Source organism: Furipterus horrens, unplaced genomic scaffold, assembly GCF_987537825.1.
Source record: "Furipterus horrens unplaced genomic scaffold, mFurHor1.1.pri manual_scaffold_8, whole genome shotgun sequence".
Lineage (NCBI taxonomy): Eukaryota > Metazoa > Chordata > Mammalia > Chiroptera > Furipteridae > Furipterus > Furipterus horrens.
Genome location: NW_028327178.1, coordinates 103,236,315 through 103,255,087, shown reverse-complemented (window position 1 = coordinate 103,255,087; position 18,773 = coordinate 103,236,315). Strand labels below are relative to the sequence as shown.

At 51.1% G+C, this 18,773-nt stretch overlaps 1 protein-coding gene across 1 annotated transcript; it reads right to left on the bottom strand.

Annotated features, from left to right (window-relative positions):
* Window positions 1-16,494: 16,494 nt before the first annotated feature.
* CEBPB (CCAAT enhancer binding protein beta) lies at window positions 16,495-18,573 on the bottom strand. Its single transcript, XM_090286560.1, has one exon. It carries the CDS (start codon window positions 18,148-18,150, stop codon window positions 17,104-17,106), a length of 1,047 nt encoding a protein of 348 aa, XP_090142686.1. The 5' UTR covers window positions 18,151-18,573; the 3' UTR covers window positions 16,495-17,103.
* Window positions 18,574-18,773: the final 200 nt, after the last annotated feature.

Below are 18,773 nucleotides of genomic sequence, written 5' to 3'. Positions count from 1 at the left end.
GACCCCACCACCCCACAACCCTGGGAGGAAGAAGTCACGTCATATCCCTCGCCCGTGAAAGCCCCACCTACCCACCACCACACACAGACCACCTTCCTGCTCCTGTTTTCTCCCCCGAATTCACCATCCCTGCCTGCTGGCCTCCTGCTGCTCCCCGAGCATAGAAAACGTGATCCCACCTCAGGGCCTTTGCACTTGCTGTTCCCTCTGTCCCCAGATATCCCCATGGCTCTCTCCCTTGCCCCTTTCAGGACTTTGCTTAAATATCACCCTCTCTCGTGGAGGCCTCCCCTGACCTCTGCAGGTAAATGCAACATCGCGCGACACACACAGGCACCAGCGCTCCTTCTGCGCCTCCTCTTCTTGATCTTTCTCCAGAACACTTAACATCTCTCCAGTTGTATCTCCCACCACGAGAATGTGAACCTCACAAAGACAGGGTTTGGGGCTGTCTTGTTTTCTGCTATATTCCCAGGCATAGCCCAGTGCCGGGCACGTGGCAGGTGCTCAGTGAAGTCATTCCTGGGGCACATCTTTGAGTGTCTTCTGTCTCCCATGCGCAGGGCGGCAGATATAGCAGAGGACAGAATGAAAACATCATGGAAAGCGGCACTGAGGCCCTGGGTCCTGGTTGTGGGACCTCAGAAGAATACAGGAGGCCTGAGGACAGTGCCATCCCATGGGCTCCTTCCAAGAACCCTGTGACACCCATAGTACTGTGTGATTCTCCTCCGGGAAAAGCTGGGCCCGCTTATTGTTGGTACCACATGCTTCTTGCCTCCGTGGGTTTCATAAGAAACTCCAGTGACTGAAACCCACCGCAACAGAGCTTTCAACTGCCCGGAACTGGGTTTTGTTGCTGTTTGTCTGTCTGTTCCTTTTCCTCATAACAGTTCATGTGCCAGCCACATACGCACTGGGCACCAAGCATGTGGTTACAGGGGAATGTCATGGAGACCCATGACAGAAAGGAAAAAGAAAGGAAAGGAAAAGACACGTTGACACACAGGTGAAAGTAATGTGTACACAAGGGTCTGGAAGTTCGCACCCCAAAATAATAAAAATGCCTTGGGAGGATAAGGAAGGGGCCAGCCCTGAGTCGAGTGGTCCAAGACCGACCTGGTCAGAAATGGTTTTGTGTCTTAAGAGAACGGATATGTGTAATACTAACATCATTTTAAACCAAAATTTAATTGTAAAAAAAATGCAAAAAGCCAGGCCAGCCAGGGAATCAAAGAGCAAGTCGTACCCATGGAGCACCGACTACGTGCTCCAGCTGGGACCTCCCGAGTCCTTATTTCCCAAGTTTCGCCTTCGCTCAGCCTCCGATGGAAGCAGGAACCAGAAAACCTAGGTTCTTCTCTCGTCTCCCTGTGGCCTTGCACAAAGTCCTTCTTCCCACTTCCCAGATGAGGAAACTGAGGTCAGCGAGGTTAGTGATGGGGACACCTACACTCAAAGAATGTTCCTGAACGTCCAAGGAGACAGCTCAGGGGAAAAGGGCCCGGTGACCTCACCAGATGCCACAGTCCTGCCCAGGCCCAGCCCCTCCTTCTGAAACGATTACGACTTTCAGTAGGCACCAGCAGAGCCTTAACCCAAGCCTGGTCCTCTGCAACCGCCCAGAAGTCCACCCAGTCTCGCCTTCGCTTACCAAGAACTCTTTCCAAACCCAGAGTAGGAAGTAAGAGTTTTCCGAGTAACCTTCAGACAGTCCGTAAGCTCCTTTCTCCAAAACTTTCCATTCCATGCCGGCCGCTTTAACACACTGGGGTGTGTGAGGCCTCAGGACAGCAGAGGCTCCCCCTGTTCCCAGGAGTAGCGATAATAATGACAAGAGTAGCCGCGACCTTTATGGTGTTGCGTTTTGCACACGTTTACCTCCTTGACTCCGCATCAATGCTATTAGGCAGATGCTCACACAGGTAGGTTCTGAAAGAGGAAACTGAGGCACAGGGAGGGGACCCACTTGCCCCCAGGTCGCATCGCCAGTTAGGGGCGCAGCTGGGATTTGCACCCAAACCCGTGGGGCTCCAGAGCCCACGTGCTGGCCCAGGAAGGAAGGCAAAGGCCAGCTGGAGGCAAGCGAGGTTGGCAGGGCCACTCCCGGCCAGGGAGCGAGTCTGTGTACGGGAGCTGCCAGCCAGGCTGCCCTCTGTCCCACTGCCTCACCTCCCAGTTGGAGCCGCCAGCTCTGAGCTGGGCCAGTCTTTGCCAGGCCGCGGTTTCGCCATCCCCCGCCAGGTCCTGGGGAGCCCCTGGGAGCTGAACAGGGCTGTCCAGCACAGTGAGTACTGGGTAAGGAGCCCGCCCTGGGGTCACCCAGACCCACATTCAAATCCTGCCCCTGCCACCCACCTGCTGGGCGACCTCAGGCAATGCAATCCCTCTCCCTGAGCTCGTGTGTCCTTCCTCGTTTTTCCTTGTGAGCCTCGGCTGCAAAGGGCTGAGTTATCCAGCTCCTAGATTCATGGTGTGTCGTCATGATTAACCACGCCAGGCCCCTCGCTGGCTTTATTTTCTTCCCTTCACCCCATTCCCTGCCCACCTCAGTCTCTTATGTTTGATGTGTATCTTTAGTTAATGTTCTTAGACTTTGATTTTAACTTAGTGTACAGTTCAGCGCAGAAAGGGAATGCATCTCTATGGATTTTTGTCTCAATGAATGTTTATATGCGGATTGATCCACGTGACCACCACCTAGGTCAAGACACAGAACGCTTGCAACAGCCCAGGAGGCTCCCCCATATCCCTTCCCAGGCCACACCTTCTCTATCCACAAACGGAACCACCACGGCAACTTCTAGACTCATCCGAGCTGTCCCCGGAGTTCGTATCAGAGGCATCCCACTGGCTCTTTTGAGTCTGGCTCCTTCCCCTCCGCACACTGAGCTGTGGAAGTATCAGTAACTGACTCCATGTTATTGCTGAAGAGTATTCCATTTATAGATGTATTGCAATTTGTTGATCTTCTCACTTGCTGGACGACATTTGGGTTGTTTCCGGTTTGGCTTTTATAAATAACACTGCTGTAAATATGCTTACAGGTCTTTTTTGTGGACACATGTTTTCATTTATTTTGGGTATATGGAAGGTCAGGTGTTTGGGCTTCTGCTTTAATTTATTTGGGCATAATTTTAGAACTTACAGAAAAAAATACAGGTTATAAGGGACTCCAAGATATTCTTTGTGCGGAGTATTTGTATTTTCTCCTACTTGCTCCATTTCCCCTCTATTTATAGTCTCTCCTGTCTGAATTATTTGAGAGGCCATTGTAGACATGTTGACCTTTGATCCCTGAACCCTACAGCATGGATCTCCTGACCCCCTGTCATACACACATAGTCCTGTTATCAAATTCAGGACACTTGTCATCGATAAGCATCACTCTCAAACCTGCACACCATACTCAACGTTCCCTAAGAACCATAAAGGTCTTATTGATTTTTTTTTTTTTTTCTGGTCCAGAATCACACCTAGCTCCTGCCGATTGGATTTCGGTGCTTTCAACAGCTCCTTAGTCTCTCCTTGACTTTCTTGTCCTCGACACGTTTGAGAATGACAGGCCAGCTACGCTGTCCTGTGCCCCTCATTTGGGATTCATCTGACGTTTCCTCATGGTTAGATTCAGGTCACGCGTCTTTGCAGGGCTATAGCAGAAATGACACCATGTTCTTCTTGTGTGTCCTGTCAGGTGGCACACAATTATGACTTGTCCCATTGCTGGAAAATGGGGATAATAAAACCTCCCACCTCACAGAGCTGTTCCAAGGATTAAATGAGACGCAGCCCAAAGCCTCCTTTTGTAATTATTATCTCTTCTGCGTTTGGAGGGAGGGCCTGGCATGAAGATGAAGAACAAACACGGGGCTGTCCCCACCCACACCTGTCTCCAGGGCCCCAACCCTGGCCCTGCCTCTTAGCTCTTGCAACCAGGATGGAAGGAACGCACAGGAGCTACGATTCCAGTCAGATTGGGCTGGAGAGCCCCCTGATGCCGGCTCACGCTGATCCCCTAACTGAGAGGAGGGCACCTGGGGCTGTGAGAGCGCAGAGGGGTTTCCCCGGTGCCACCCAGCGAGCCGCTCAGCCCGCAGGGCTTAGTCAGGTGGCTGCACCGTGCACACCAGGGTTTTCAACTGAGGGGGACTTGGCAACATCTGGGGACATTTTGGGTTGTCATAACTCGGGGTGGGGGTGCTACTGGCATCTAGTGGGTGGAAGCCAGGGGTGCTGCAATGCATGAGACAGTGTCCCAGAGCAAAGAATGATGCTGTCCCAAATGCCAGTGGTGCTGAGGCTGAGAAGCCCCGGTCCACACTGAACCCATGACAGCTGGCACCTGGTGAGTCCCTGGCCAACTTGTGCCGCCCACTTTCTTCCAGGGCCCAACTGGCTGAAAAGAAAAGGAGGTTCAGACCTTTCAGCAGCATCTAGTGCTTAAGAAGGGGAGTCCCCATTGCACAACTGGGGGTTTGCAGGGCTTTTTCTGAGTCCACAAGGGTTCAAATCAGTGCTGTTGAAGAGGGTTTGAGGGTGTCACGACACCTGAAGAGCTGGGGGGGAGGGGGTTACAGGGCCCTGGTCTGGAAACGGAGGGGGCAGGGATCTTAAACCACCCTTGGCAGCCAGAATACTAGGTGGGGGTGGTTACGCCCCAAGATGCTGTCATCTTTTCTGGCCTCTGATTGTATAGTATCTGCGGCTCTGGGTGGCTCTACTCCCAGGCAGACAGTTAACCCTGACATGTGGCAGATTCTCAGTATAATATGTTAAAGAAATGAATTGTGGTAGTAATGATATTTACGGAGCATTTACTATGTGTCAGGCACTGTTCTAAGCACTTGCGTGTGTCATCTCATTTAATCTCACTTCCCCCTATGAGATAGGTACTGTTATTACCAACCCCACTTTGCAGAAGAAAAAACTGAGGCACAGAAATGTTAAGTCACTTGCCCAAAGTCAAAGGCTGCTAAGAGGAACATACATGAATGAATGAATGAATGATCAATCCCCAAATATTGCTGAGTCTAAAGTCTAGGTACAACTCTTCTTGTGACATAACAACCCCAGCCCAAGTTCCTTGGCTCCCTGTTCCTCTCCAGATCAGCCCCTTTCTCTCTCACTGCCTTAGGGGCACTGTGTCCCCCAAACTAAGCTTCAGGTAGAGACTTAAGCCATGAAGGCCCAGGGACCCTAATATAATGGGACCCTTGTGTCTATCAAGGGCTTACTTTTCACGAGGCCCCACACTGCACAGCCGTCAGGGATGTAACAAGACCCGTCGCACAAATAAGAAAACTAAGGCTCAGAAGGAAGAGATCACTCGTTCCAGGTCACACATCTAAGTGACACCCATCTGACTCGGGAGCTTGACAGGGAGATAGTGAAAGTACAAAAGGCAACAAGGAAGAACCATCTGACATTGACAGGGGGACCATGGAATGTCAACCATAGCTGATCCCTCAGTCACACTCTCCCCAACTCCATCTCAGCAGCCAGACAACCTAGCCATGATAGAGGCGCATTCAGTGATGTGCTTCGTGACAGCGTTTGTGACTGTAGGGACTTGGAGGCAACAGCAGTGTCCATCACAAGGGGAAGAGTTCATTAAAATGTGGCAGATACATACAGTAAAAAACAGTGCATTAGAGGGACACAGAGCAATGTGGAGACATCTCTAAAGCACAGTCCCCCAGGAAGGTACCCTGCCTGTGTACAAAATGTGACCTATTTGACAGGGTTGTCCCTTATAGCATTGTGTGAGCTAAAAAATAAAAATAGAAAAATAATAAATTTGGAAACAGCCTAAATATCTATCAAAAGAGGACTGGTTAAAGAATTATGGTACATAATGCAATGGAATACCGTGTAATCATTAAAAAGAATGAGGCAGCTCTATATTATTGATATAAGCAACCTCCAAAATACATTATTGAATGAAAAAAAGGAAAATATAGGCCAGTGTGGAAAGTGCTACGATGTGTGATGTGTATAAGTATTGTTTTTTTTTTTTTTTGTGTGTGTGTGTGTGTGTGTGTGTGTGAGTGAGGGTGGGGGTGAATTACAGGGTGACCTCTGTGGAAGGAAACTGGGAGTGTGAAGACACAAGTGGAAGGCAGACGAAGGTTTCACTATAAACCCATTCATACTTTTTGAATTTCAAACAATGATCATCTATTATGTATTCAAGTTAAGTTAAAAAATTTTTGAAAAAATGCATAGAGGTCATGGGGGAGTTGAATGGAGATCATCCACAAGAAAGGTGGCATGATGTAGGGTATGAAGCAGGATTCGGAGGGCCTCCAGTTGGGGAGGGAGAGGCCAAGGGAATGTGCCAAGACATAGAGGGGACTGATCAAATAAGTAAATATATCAACAATAATGGAAGCCAATTTTCTCACTGCCAGAGAGAGAGAGTACCGTATAATAGAAACAGATCATTGGAATAAATTGCATGGTGCTGGATTGAAACTGTAGGTGTGAGTATAAACTTAAAAGTTTTCTAATAGATGACAGGTAGACAGACAGTCATTAGAGACAGAAAGAATAGGGATACAAATGTGTGTCTACGCATATGCACACATACAGTCCCTAGTTCTGTCCCCTGAGAGGGTCAGGGAGTGCTGATCCCCAGCAGCAGTGAGCACACTTTGTGCTGAGACCTTGGTTTCTAAATACCAGTTTCCACTGAAAGGAGCCAGGGCTCCTTGCAGAAATGGCTGATTCCAGGGCTGGGGCAGAAAAGGCACTAGCTGAGCCTGAAGCACCTGTGCCAGAAAGTTAAGGAAGTGTCCCAAAAATGATGGTGACATGTCCAAAGGGCACAGAAGCCAGCCAGAAGGGGCTCCCAGTGGTCATATGTGGAAAATTTGAGCATATAAATAATTAATAATAACATTGTACTAAAAAACCTGTCGAATAAAGTAGAAAACCATGAGTCCATACTGATAAAAATAAATGAACCACTGGAAGTTCGATGAGAAACAGGATATTTATATAGTTTCAAAGTACCTTCCCTCAAATACTTATTACTGCAAAAGGGACGAAAGGAACTTTACAGATGTGAAGTCTGGCAGGTATCATTTCAGTCAAGGGATCAAAGTGAACAGCATCATTCTCATCAGAAGAAAAACAGCTAACTGTGTGAGGTCGTGAGTGTTAGCTAAATCTATTGTGATCATTTCACAATATATACATATATCAAGTCATCATGGTATACACTTTAAACTTACATGATGTTATATATCAATTCTATCTCAATAAAACTGGGGGGCGGGGAGGAATGAACACCATCAACAATGGGACAGGGAGAAGAACACAGCATCACTTCTGTGATTTACCCGCCGAAGATGCATAAGCTGAATCTAACGGCAAGGAAACAACAGACAAACTCGAAGCGAGAAACATGCCACAAAACAGCTGGTCTGTCATCCTCAAAAGTGTCAAGGTCATGAACATCAAGGAGAGACCAAGGAGCTGTTTTAGATTGAAGGAGACTAGAAGAGACATGGCAACTAAATGCAACATGATTCTGGGCCTGGATGGTGTGGCTCAGTCGACTGAGCACCGGCCTGCGAATCAAAGGGTTGCTGGTTTGATTCCCAGTCAGGGCACATGCCTGGGTTGCACGTCAGGTCCCCAGTTGGTGGCACACAGGAGACAACCACACATTGATGTTTCTCTCCCTCTCTTTCTCCCTCCCTTCCCTTCTCTCTAAAAATAAAGAAATAAAATATTTAAATAAATAAATGTGACATGATTCAAACTAGATCCTTTTTACTGGACACTATTAGAGCAACTGGCAACTTATATATTAGATCATAGTAATGTGTCATGTTGATTTCTGGATTTTGATGGTTATATGGAAAATGCCTGTTTATGGAAACTATATATCAAAGTATTAGGAGGGGATAAGGCAACAGGTCAGCAATTCAAATAATATAAGAAAAAAATACTTTGTACCGTTTTTGTAACTTTTCTAAAAATTTGAGCTGCATTTCAAAGTAAAAAGTACTATAGATTGAATGTTTGTGTCCACCAAAATCCATTATTTTGAAATAACCCAGTGTGATGGTTTTTGAAGGTGGGTCTTTGGAAGGTGATTAGGTTGTGAGGGTGGTGGCCTTGTGAACGGGGTTAGTGCCCTTATAAGAGACCCCTCAGAGCTCCTGTGTCCCTTCCAGCATGAGAGGACACAGTGTCTGTGAATCAAGAAGCAGATCCTCACAAGACACCAGACCTGCCTGCAAGTTGATCTTGCACTTCTCAGAATCCAGAATGATGAGAGATAAATTTCTGTTGTTTAGATAATCCACCCAGACTACAGTATTGTGTTTGAGCAGACCAAACTGACTAAGACAGAAAGTTTTTTTGAAACAGAAAAAAAAGTAAGAAATAGTATAAGATCTAGGGTTAAATACCATGAACAGGAATTAAAACACACACTCATAGCATTTCCTATGAGTCAGCAAGGCGCTCCTGGGTACATGCCCAACAGAAATATTTACGCACATATGTTCACCAAAAGACATGTATTCTAGAAGGTTCATCACAGCCCAATTCTAAAGTGCTAAAAGCTGGAAACAACCCAAATGTCCCTCAGCAATAAAATGGGAAAATATATAGGGTGGGCAAAAGTAGGATTACACTTATTTGTATGGAAAATAATACAATAATTAATAAATAATAATACAAGAGTATACTGTGTTTTCGCATACTCACAACTGTAATCCTACTTTTGCCCACCCTGTACTGTGTCTATCTGAGCAATGGAATTCTATTTGGTAACAAAAAAGAAACAAATGTTGATAGGTACACTCAACAAGTTAGATGAGTGTTACAGTTACAATATTGAATAAAAGAAGTCAGATACCAAAGGATACATAGTGTGTGATTCCATTTACATGAAGTACAGAAAAAGACACAATTAATGTTTGCAGTTAGAAATCAGGAGAATGGTCCCCGTGGTGGGGGTGGTGACTACAAGGGCATGAGGGTTTCTGGGGTGCTGGAATGGCCTGCTTCTTGATCTGGTGTCAGGTTACAAGTGTGGTTCCTGGCAGGGAAAATGTTGTGGGCACTTCCCTGTGTGTATATATTTCACTGAGAAGACGAGACAAAACGATGCCATGAAGCGCACATACGAGAACAGATATCAATCACGCTGAGGCGGGGGCTATGAGAAGTGGGTGGGATAGATGTGGGGAGCCAGAATGAAGGAGGAAAATAAAACAAAAGGCACCACAAGCCTTGCCGGGACTGATGGTGACCGCGTCCTAAGAACTGGCACATAGGGTTAGCTAAATGCCCTGCACCTCAGTTTCCAGACCAAAGGAATGAAAGGGTCCCCATTTTCCACATGTCCCTCACCAACGCCTAAGAGGGTCAGCAAGGCGAACTTGATGGCAGCCTCATTTAGCACAAGAAGACGAAGGCCTAGCCCATGCAGAACGGCCCTGTCCCAGTCCCCTCTCCTCCACAGCCTGCTGACCCCCCACCCACCCGTTTCTCTGAAGAGCCTTCCTCCTCCCTACAGCCACCTCCGTTCCCTCCAGGGCTCCGGGGCTGGGGCCTGTGAGGCAGGGATCTAGTGACAGCTATAAAAATAAAAGCTCTCCTGCCCAGTTCCCTGGCCTACCGACTCACCTCGCAGAGGTCCCAGTTGGGTTGGCCCCAGGCAGGCTGATGAGGGGCTCAGTGGAGCAGCTGGTGGTGGTGGTGGCACAGGGCAAAGGGGTTATTCGGGGTGGGAGGGTATCTGGTCCCAGCGCAGCTGCCATCACGCTCTATGAGCTGGAGCAAAGGCCGCCCCTCTCTCTCTCCAAGCTGAGGGCCTCCTTGGTTGGTCACATATGGAGAATGGGGAGCAGGATTTGAGCTCTCTGGAGTTAGCAGAAGAGATTCTGACCATTTCAGGGCCTGATTCATGCCTGTTCTGATGCACACTGAGATTTCAGCGTCTCAGGGGAGATACCCGAGGACAGGCAGAAAATTTTCATGGCAGAATGTCTCCGTGCATTATTTCTGCAATTAAAATGAATTAAAAGAAATCCTTCCATCACATCTGATGCAAATTATTCTTCCTCAGTAAAGAGCAAGCCCTTCATCTGCATTTATGTGCAATAGTGTCAGTAGAACATTCTCAGACAAGGAAGCACTGGGGCATCACTAAGAAATGCAGGTCACTAAACAGCTTATACAGGTTGAATCCGTTTTGGCAAATGTAGCAGAAATATATTTAGCTGCCAGGAACAGGAAGACAAAATGACAAAGACCTCAGTAAGCAGAGATTTATTTTTCTACCCAGTAAACAAGGCCAGAGCAAGACAGACAAGGACCTATGTGACTGACTGTTCCACCACCGTCAAGAACACAAAAGCCTTTTATCTTCTGGTTTCACCACCTTCACCATGTGGCTTCCATGCTTCAATGTTTGCCTCATGGTTCAAGATGGCCCCTGAAGCTCTGGCCATCACATCTCAGTTCCAGGCAGGAAATAGAAAAAAAGTAATGGGGGAGAAGGAGTTGCAGAGGAGGGAGGCAAAAGGGAATGTCTCTCATAGCTGAGTCAGCCCCTTTTAAAGAGTTTTCCTGGACACCTCACCTACAACTTTCATTTATATCTTATTGGTCATGCCTAGCTGCAAGAGAAGCTGGGAAATATGGTCACACCCTAGGGTACTCGCTCTAGTAATACAGGGGTATCATCGCTAAGTAAGAAGAAAGTAGTATGAATATCAAATAGGCAACATTATATATAATGAAGGAAAAATACACATGGCACAAAAATTCTAGAAGGAAATAACAACTGCACACGTACAGAGTGCTCTCTCTGCAGGCATCCTGTGTGGATTATCCTGTCAAATCTTTACAAATGTCTGGGAGGAATTTTATTCTCTTCTTGTTACAGATGGGGAAACTGAGGCACCGTGTGATACAGTCACTTGTCCCAAATCAGAACTAGAATGCAGGCAGCCAAATTGTAGCATCTGGGTCTTGGCCCACCAAAATGGCAATGATGTTATGAATAATGACGATGACAAATACCGTGTGCTGGCACTGTTCTAAATATGTTACATGGATTAACTCATTTAATCCTCACGACAACTTTATGAGGCAGGTACTATTATTCCATATTATAAATAAGGAAATTGAGGCACCGAGAGGTGAGGTGACTTGCCCAAGGCCACACAGTAAGTGTTAATGGGGTTTATTTCTGGGCAGCAGAATCACGGTGCTTTTTGTCCCTTTTTGACACTCTGCATTCTCCAACCCTCTGACGCAATCATGCATCACTTGGGACATCAAATAAAAACAGCCTCCACGTGTCCCCCAACTCCCTCCCACCCCCACCCCAGAGGCTTCAGGAGGTTCTGGCCCTGCCTCCCTCTTCGGCCTTGCCTCTCTCCCTCCTCAGCGCCCTCTCCCCTGCAGTCAAAGCTTCCCAAAGAACTCTCCCTCTCTTGGCCCGCAGCCTGTGCTCCTCCAGTGCCCGCCTTCTGGCATGCCCTTGCCCTCATTCCTGCCTGGTGAACAGCTCCGCATGGCTCCAGGCCCTGGGTCAGAGGCTCCTCACCCACAAGGGCTCCTGGGCCCCGGCAGGGGGCCTGCCTGCACCCTTCACCCGCTGCACTTCGCCTCCTCCAGAGGCCACGCAGCCTGTTTTGTCCCATTAACAACTCATCAAGTGCTCTCTGGGAGCCCGGCCCTGGAATGAACACCTAGTCATTCATCCTCAAGACCACCACTCTCAGCCTTGCCCTGGCCTCCACAGCCCCCGCATGATGCACCCTGCCCACCCCCCACTATCCTCTCCTTGCTCCATCCCTGAGTGCCTCTACTCTAGCCACAGTGCGCTCTGTCCTGTCTCAGGGCCTTTGCACCTGCTGCTCCTTCTGCCTGGAATGCTCTCTACAACACCCCGTTCTGGTCACCCTCTACCACTTCCCCCAAGGCCTTTCTCACAATCTAAAATCAACTTTCCAATTTACTAGTTGTCTGTTGTCCGTCTTCCCACCGGAAGTCAGCTCCAGGGGCACAAGGACCGTCATGGGTCCACAGCAGGTGCTCCCTTGACACTGGCTGAATGTATGAACGGAAGCTGGTACTGCTCTTCATTCACAGGTGAGCAAGCCCAGGCCCAAACTAGCCAAGCATCTTGTTCAACACCACCCAACAAGTAAGGAGCAAAGCCCGGAGCTCCCCCCACCATCTTACCTCGCAGTTTGCCCACCCATTCCCCCACAATGCAGTGAGTGGCTGGCAGACAGGAATGTGGCTGAGCTGGAGCTGAGACAGACCTGGATTCAAATTCCACCTTCTCTGCTTTGTGGGCCAGTGACATTGGTTCTCAGAGCCTCAGGTCCCCACTCTTTGAAATGGGACTGCTACCCAGAGGACCTCGAGGAGGGGCTCAAACTCCAACAACCTGGGACCTTAGAACCCCCATTTCCCAGCCCACCCTAGCCTCCTCACTGCCCCGTACAGTCCATGCATGGTTGGAAACCCCCAGTGAGGGGGCCACTGGGACTCTACCACGAGTCACCCAAGAGGTCAGCCAGGGTAAAAAAAAAAAAAAAAAAGGACTAAAACGGGGGGCAAAGACAGAAAAACAGAGCAAATGAGAGGTTTAGAGTGATGGGGGAGGCAGGAGGCAAAGGCCTCTCATGTTCAAATATAATGTGTGGATTCAAATCTCACACCAGTCACTCACCAGCTGTTCAGCCAGAGGCTTTGCCTCTCTGTAACTTGGTTTCCCCAGCTCGGGAAGCAGGCTGAGAAACAGCAGCCACATCACTGTCATTGTGCAGATGAAGGTACATAAAGCACCCACAGCAACATCTGGTGAGAAGTGAGCGCGCAATAAACCCAGGCTCTTCCCCCTGCACACCTCCCCCTCCGTCAGACCTCCCTACCCCTCCTGGTCCCACTCTCCTTCCTTCAGAGCCCTTGTCCCCACCTGTCATTATCTTGTTCCTATTACTGGATACTTAGCATCTGTCCCTCCCTATAAATTGTCACCTCCATCTTGGCCACCGCATGTCCCCAGCAGCCAGCATAGATAGATCCTGCGCACAGCCAGTGCTCAATAAATGCTTGTCAAACAAATGAAAAAAATAACCGGACAAATAAATGTCTCAGAGACAAGGACAAAACAGTCCCAGGGAGGCCTGGACAGGACTTCAGGAGAGGAGAAGACATTCTTTAGGTGTTTGCATGGAATCTAAACTCCATCTAAGTCCACCTTCTCCGTCCTGCTCCAACTTCTACCATTCTTAGCTGTGCAGCCTCGGACAGGTCTCTGAGCCTGCTCGCTTGGCAGGAAAACGGCAGTAGCAATGCTGAGTCCTCGCAGAGCCTGATTAAGCCAACCAGCACACCCTGAGCACAGGGCCTGGCACCCAGCAGTGTCTCCAACTTTCCTTTCTGACCCCTGCTTTTCTCCTTGGTAAGATCACCATGGGGCAATTGCATAAGAGTATGAGGTTTGAGTGTGTTTTGTCAACTATCGCATCCTGAGCAAACACTGGTTGGGGTTCCCAGCTAGCCTCAGTGGTCAACCCCACTAAACGGGTCTGTGGTGGACATGAACAGCCTTCTCAGGCAGATGGAAGGATCCAGCCAGCTCACCTGTGCCAAGGCCTTGGAGTGGTGCTTTGCACACTGTAAGCACTGAGCTCCCATGTCCCTGGCCTCCTGGGCTCCCCTCGTGCTTCACCCCATCCTACTCTGTCTTGTTTCTTGGCTTTTGAATGAATTGGTCCCTCCTCCCTATAAGTCTTCAGTCCTTCTAGCCTAGTTAGTGATCCGTAGGGTGGGTACCCCCCAGTCTATGACAGATCTCAGAGTCCTTGAGCACAGCTCTGTCCACCACACAAAGGCTCGCAGGCCACCAGCAGAGCCCTGAAACTGTTAACTATTTTTCCCAGTCCTCTTCAGGGGCAGTCAGGTGTGCTCAGGTTCAAATCTTTCTGTTGCTCCCAAACTGCGAAACCATGTGGCGCTTGGGGTGCCTGAACTTGGGGCCAGGCATGGAGCCCTCCAGGTAGGGCTGAGGATCTAGGGTGGGGGGCTGGGATTACAAGCCAGGCTGTCCACCCCAAGCTTTCTCCATGAGCCTGGGACCTTATAACTGGCCCCACCCCTGTTCCCCCTTGAGCACTAACACCACTGCTGTGGGCCTCAGTTTACTTATGTAAAATGGGTATAGCACCTTCCACGGGGCGTTTTGTAGATTAAAGCAGGACGTGAGTATGTCCAGAGCTACCCCGCAGGCTGGCTGTGAGGCAGAGGTCAGGAAAGGGGAGCCTTGGGGTGTCACTGTCTGACCAGGCGTTTCACCTCTCACCTCCTTCGTGTCCTCTGCAAAATGGGTGAGCAACAGCCACCAGCCAATGCTCAAGTGACAAAGGGGGAGAGCAGGGATTGGAGAAATTCATTCCTAAATTGTGACCCTGCCCCCACCCCCAAAGACTGAGCCACCTCCTTCCCTAGGCCCACAGCCCTGGCCTTTGCACGTCAGCTGGGAAGTCCTAGAGGTCGTTGAACAGATGTGTTGTTGTTGGTACTGGACGGACTTGGAGGCTCCAGGGTCACCTGGCAGCCCAGGACAGGGAAACCTGTTCAGGGCTACACAGGAGGCCCAGATATGAAGTGAGGTTATCTCGCCCTGGCTGGTGTGGCTCCATGGATTGATGAGCGCCAGCCTGCAAACTGAAAGGTCACTGGTTCGATCCCAGTCAGGGCACATGCCTGGGTTACAGGCCAGGTACCCAGCTGGGGGCCTGCGACAGACAACCAATCGATGTTTCAATCTTTCCCTCTCTGTCTCCCTCCCTACCCCTGCTCTGAAAATAAATAAATAAATAGCACACCTAATAAATGAAGTGAGGTTATCTCGGCCCAGCGCTCTACATAGTCCTTGCGCCACAAACAGGAGACCTAGCCTTCGGGACATGGAGATTGGGGGCGTGGAGATCGCCTTGATCCTCGGCTCCATAATGGTGGGGAGTGAGAGTGTCTGTCCCCCACGTCCCAGGCTCCCACAGCGAAAGCACATCCAGGCCCCCAGAGGAAAAGGAAGAAAAAAGCACTCCCCATTCTCAAACCACAGTATCAACAGCTGCCCCCCAAGTCCCAGGCTGCCCCAGGCCCTTCCTTGGCAAAATAATCATGAACCGCTCCCCCCCATTTCACCTCCCACTGCTGAATTCCTGACACAGGAGATCCTGAATGAGTTTCTTGCCCATAGGGACCTGACGGTCAAAACAACTGCTCTAAAAACAGGCCTCCTAGTAGTACCCACTCCTCAAAGGTTGTTGTGAAGTTTAAATGAGATGGGGCAAACCCAGGGTTTACAAGGATTCCTGGCCCTTGGCAAGCGCTTGCCACACTCACACTGCACTACAGACCCGGGTGCCAAATGCCAAGAGCCTCCCAGCGAAAAATAATAACAAGAGCAAAGGCTTATATAACACCTCCTGCGTGCCAGGCACCGCAGGATGCCGTACGTGTATCCACTAACCCCTCTGTCTACATCCTCAACTCTCAGGAATGCCGTCCAGGGCTGGAGTTGGGGTGTGGGTGCAGTGAAAAGGGGCGGGAGGCTATCAGGGGGCAGGGTCACAGAAGCTTTGCCAGGAGCTGTTTCTGTCCCAGGGAATCAGGAACAGGGGCCCCAAGTTCAAACCTAGGCTCATCCACCTTGAACAAGCAGATGAGACTGGGCCTCAATGTCCGCATCTGGGCCAAGAGGGCAAGTGGTAAATCTCCCATCCCCAGGAAAGGGAGTGGAAATGCAGAAACCCTTCCCCCAACCTCCCTCCTTCTGGCCAGGGACACACACACACAGCTCTCCCACACACCCAGGCTCTTCTCTTAAAATAAAATAAAATAAAAATAAAAATAAAAAATATATATACATATATATGTGTATATATATATATATATATATATATATAAACACAAAGTATTTTTTAAACAGCCCAACCCACTACACTTACCAAAAGAATCTGCCCCAACTTGGGCTCAGCAGGACCAAGACCTGCAGCCCCTCTGCCAGCAATCACAGGCCCTAAACACTGTGCAGACCTCCAGACCCTTCCAAACCCAAGCCTGGCCTGGCACTCAGGACCTGCCAGAGGCTCTGGACCCCCTCTTGAAGCAGGGTCCCCAGTCACTCCTCCCCAGCACCCAAGAGCCCTGAGTCACCCTGAAAGACTGACCCAGCACTCTTTTGCTCCTCCTCCCACCCAGTCCTGGTACTCCCATCTCCAAGCACAGACCCTGGGGGGCGGGGAAATGGCAGAGGAGGAGAAAAACCAGCTGCAACACCCCCACCCAACAGCCAAAAAAGCCAAATATATTAGCAGCCCCCACGCACAACAACCCTCCACGCCAGAAAAACAAAATAAAATCAAAGAAATCCAAAATAAAGAAAAAAAAAATCAAAAGTCAACTACTGCCCCCAAAAGGCTTTTTAACCATTCTCAAAAAAAAAAAAAAGTTTATTAAAAGTGTTCTTAATGCTTGAAACGGAAAAGATTCCCAAATATACAGACGCCTCTTTTCTCATAGAAATAGATAATTTTTTATAATACAAAAAAAAAGAACAAAAAAACAACAACAACAAAAACATCAACAACCCGGTGGAACATCTTTAAGCGATTACTCAGGGCCCGGCTGACAGTTACACGTGGGTTGCGTCAGTCCCGTGTACACACGCGTTCAGCCATGTTTAAACCGATTGCATCAACTTCGAAACCGGCCCGCCCGCCGGCGCCTGGAGATGGGGCAGAGGGAGAGCCAGAGTTTATCATTCATCTGTACACAGAAACATTTCTTCTTTAAATACCACGGGCGGGAGCCCCTTCTGCATGTGCGGTTGGTTTGGACAAAAAAATATAGATATATAATAAAATATTAAAATTACCGACGAGCTCCCCGCGCTGCCAAGTGCCCCAGTGCCAAAGTTTTGCCGGCGCCACCACGGGCGGGGGCGGAGGCGGGAGCGGGAGCGCGGGCGCTTCCCGGAGCCTCGCAGCCACCCCGCGCCCAGCAGCGCGGAGGCCGACCGACAGGGGGACGCGCGCGGGGGCCGGGCTAGCAGTGGCCAGAGGAAGCGAGCAAGGGCTCGGGCAGCTGCTTGAACAAGTTCCGCAGGGTGCTGAGCTCGCGAGACAGCTGCTCCACCTTCTTCTGAAGCCGCTCGTTCTCGGCCGTGAGCTCCAGAACCTTGTGCTGCGTCTCCAGGTTGCGCATCTTGGCCTTGTCGCGGCTCTTGCGCACCGCGATATTGTTGCGTTCGCGCCGGATCTTGTACTCGTCGCTGTGCTTGTCCACCGTCTTCTTGGCCTTGCTCTTGACCTGCGAGGACGCCGGCGCCGCCCCCGCGTAGCAGGCAGCTGGGGGAGCCTTGGCGTCCGCTGGGCTCGGCGTGCCGGGCGGGCTGGAAGACGAGGACGTGGACAGGCTCCCGCTGCTGCCGCTCGGCACCGCCTGGTAGCCGAGGTAGGCGCGCAGCGCGTACGGGAAGCCAGCAGCCATGCCTGCGCCGCCGCCGCCCGGAGCCCCGGCCTCCTCCTTCCGCTTGCAGTCCGCGGGCTCGAAGCCCGGCTCCGCCTTGAGCTCTGCAGGCTGCGGCGGCGGCGGCGGGGGCGGCGGGTGCAGGGGTGCAAAGCAGCTAGGGTGCAAAGCGCTCTTGGCAGCCCCCAGGCGCCCCAGGCTCACGTAGCCGTACTCGGCTGCCTTCTTGCAATTCTTGCCCCCGTAGTCGTCGGAGAAGAGGTCGGAGAGGAAGTCGTGGTGCTGCCCGGAGGAGGCGGGCGCTGGGGCGGGCGCGGGCGGAGCCGCTTCGAAGGTGTCCGTGGCCGTAGCCGTAGCAGGCGCCGGGGCCTGCGGCCCGCCCAGCGGCTCCAGGTACGGGCTGAAGTCGATGGCGCGCTCGTGGTCGCCGATGCTACCCAGCTCGCCGGCGGGGGGGCGCGGCACAGATCTGGCCGCTGGGTGCGCCGCGGGGGCCGCCTTGCCACCGTACGAAGCAGCCAAGCAGTCCGCCTCGTAGTAGAAGTTGGCCACTTCCATGGATTTAAAGGCAGGTGGCGGTGGCAGGGGGAGACATGCTGGGTCCCAGGCCACCAGGCGTTGCATGAACGCGGGTGGTGCCCGGGGAGAGGGCTTGGGGCTGCCCGCTCCGGCCGGCCCGCAGGTGGCGCGGCCTCCTCGCTGCAAACAGTCGCCGCTGTGTCGCTACTTCTGCCGCCGCTGCCTCTGCTGCCGAGGTGGCCGCTACTAGTACGTGGGCTGGCGGCTGGACTCTCGGGTAGGTCCCCTTCCCGGTCCCGTGCGCGGCTCTGACTCGCTAAAGTTTCTCCTGAGTCCGGTTATTTATAAGGCGGCGCATGGCAACGGTGCGTCACGCCTGGCCGCGGCCCCGGCCCCTCCCGCCATCGCCGGGACGTGGCCACACCGTGGCCGCCTGAGACCCCCGAGAGGTCGACCACCTAACGGAAAACCAGGAGCGCAACCTCGGGGGTCCTCTGGCTCCAGGGGGGCGGCCTAATGCCCCCTGCCGACTCCCACCCAGCTGCCCCGGGATTAGGAGCGAGAAGGGGAGGTGCGACCCCGCCCCTGGACCGCCCCCTCTGGGCTTGGAGGATGTACTGAAAGAGGGAGGGAATCCGAGGAGGGGGCAATGCGGTCTCCTTTCCCCATACGGCGACGGCCCGCCCCCTGCTGGAGGAGGCTGTGGCTTCAGGATCAGCGGCGCCCAG

What these genes read in the sequence shown, in the direction of transcription:
- CEBPB (XM_090286560.1), bottom strand. Translation starts at nt 18,150, where the DNA reads ATGCAACGCCTGGTGGCCTGGGACCCAGCATGTCTCCCCCTGCCACCG.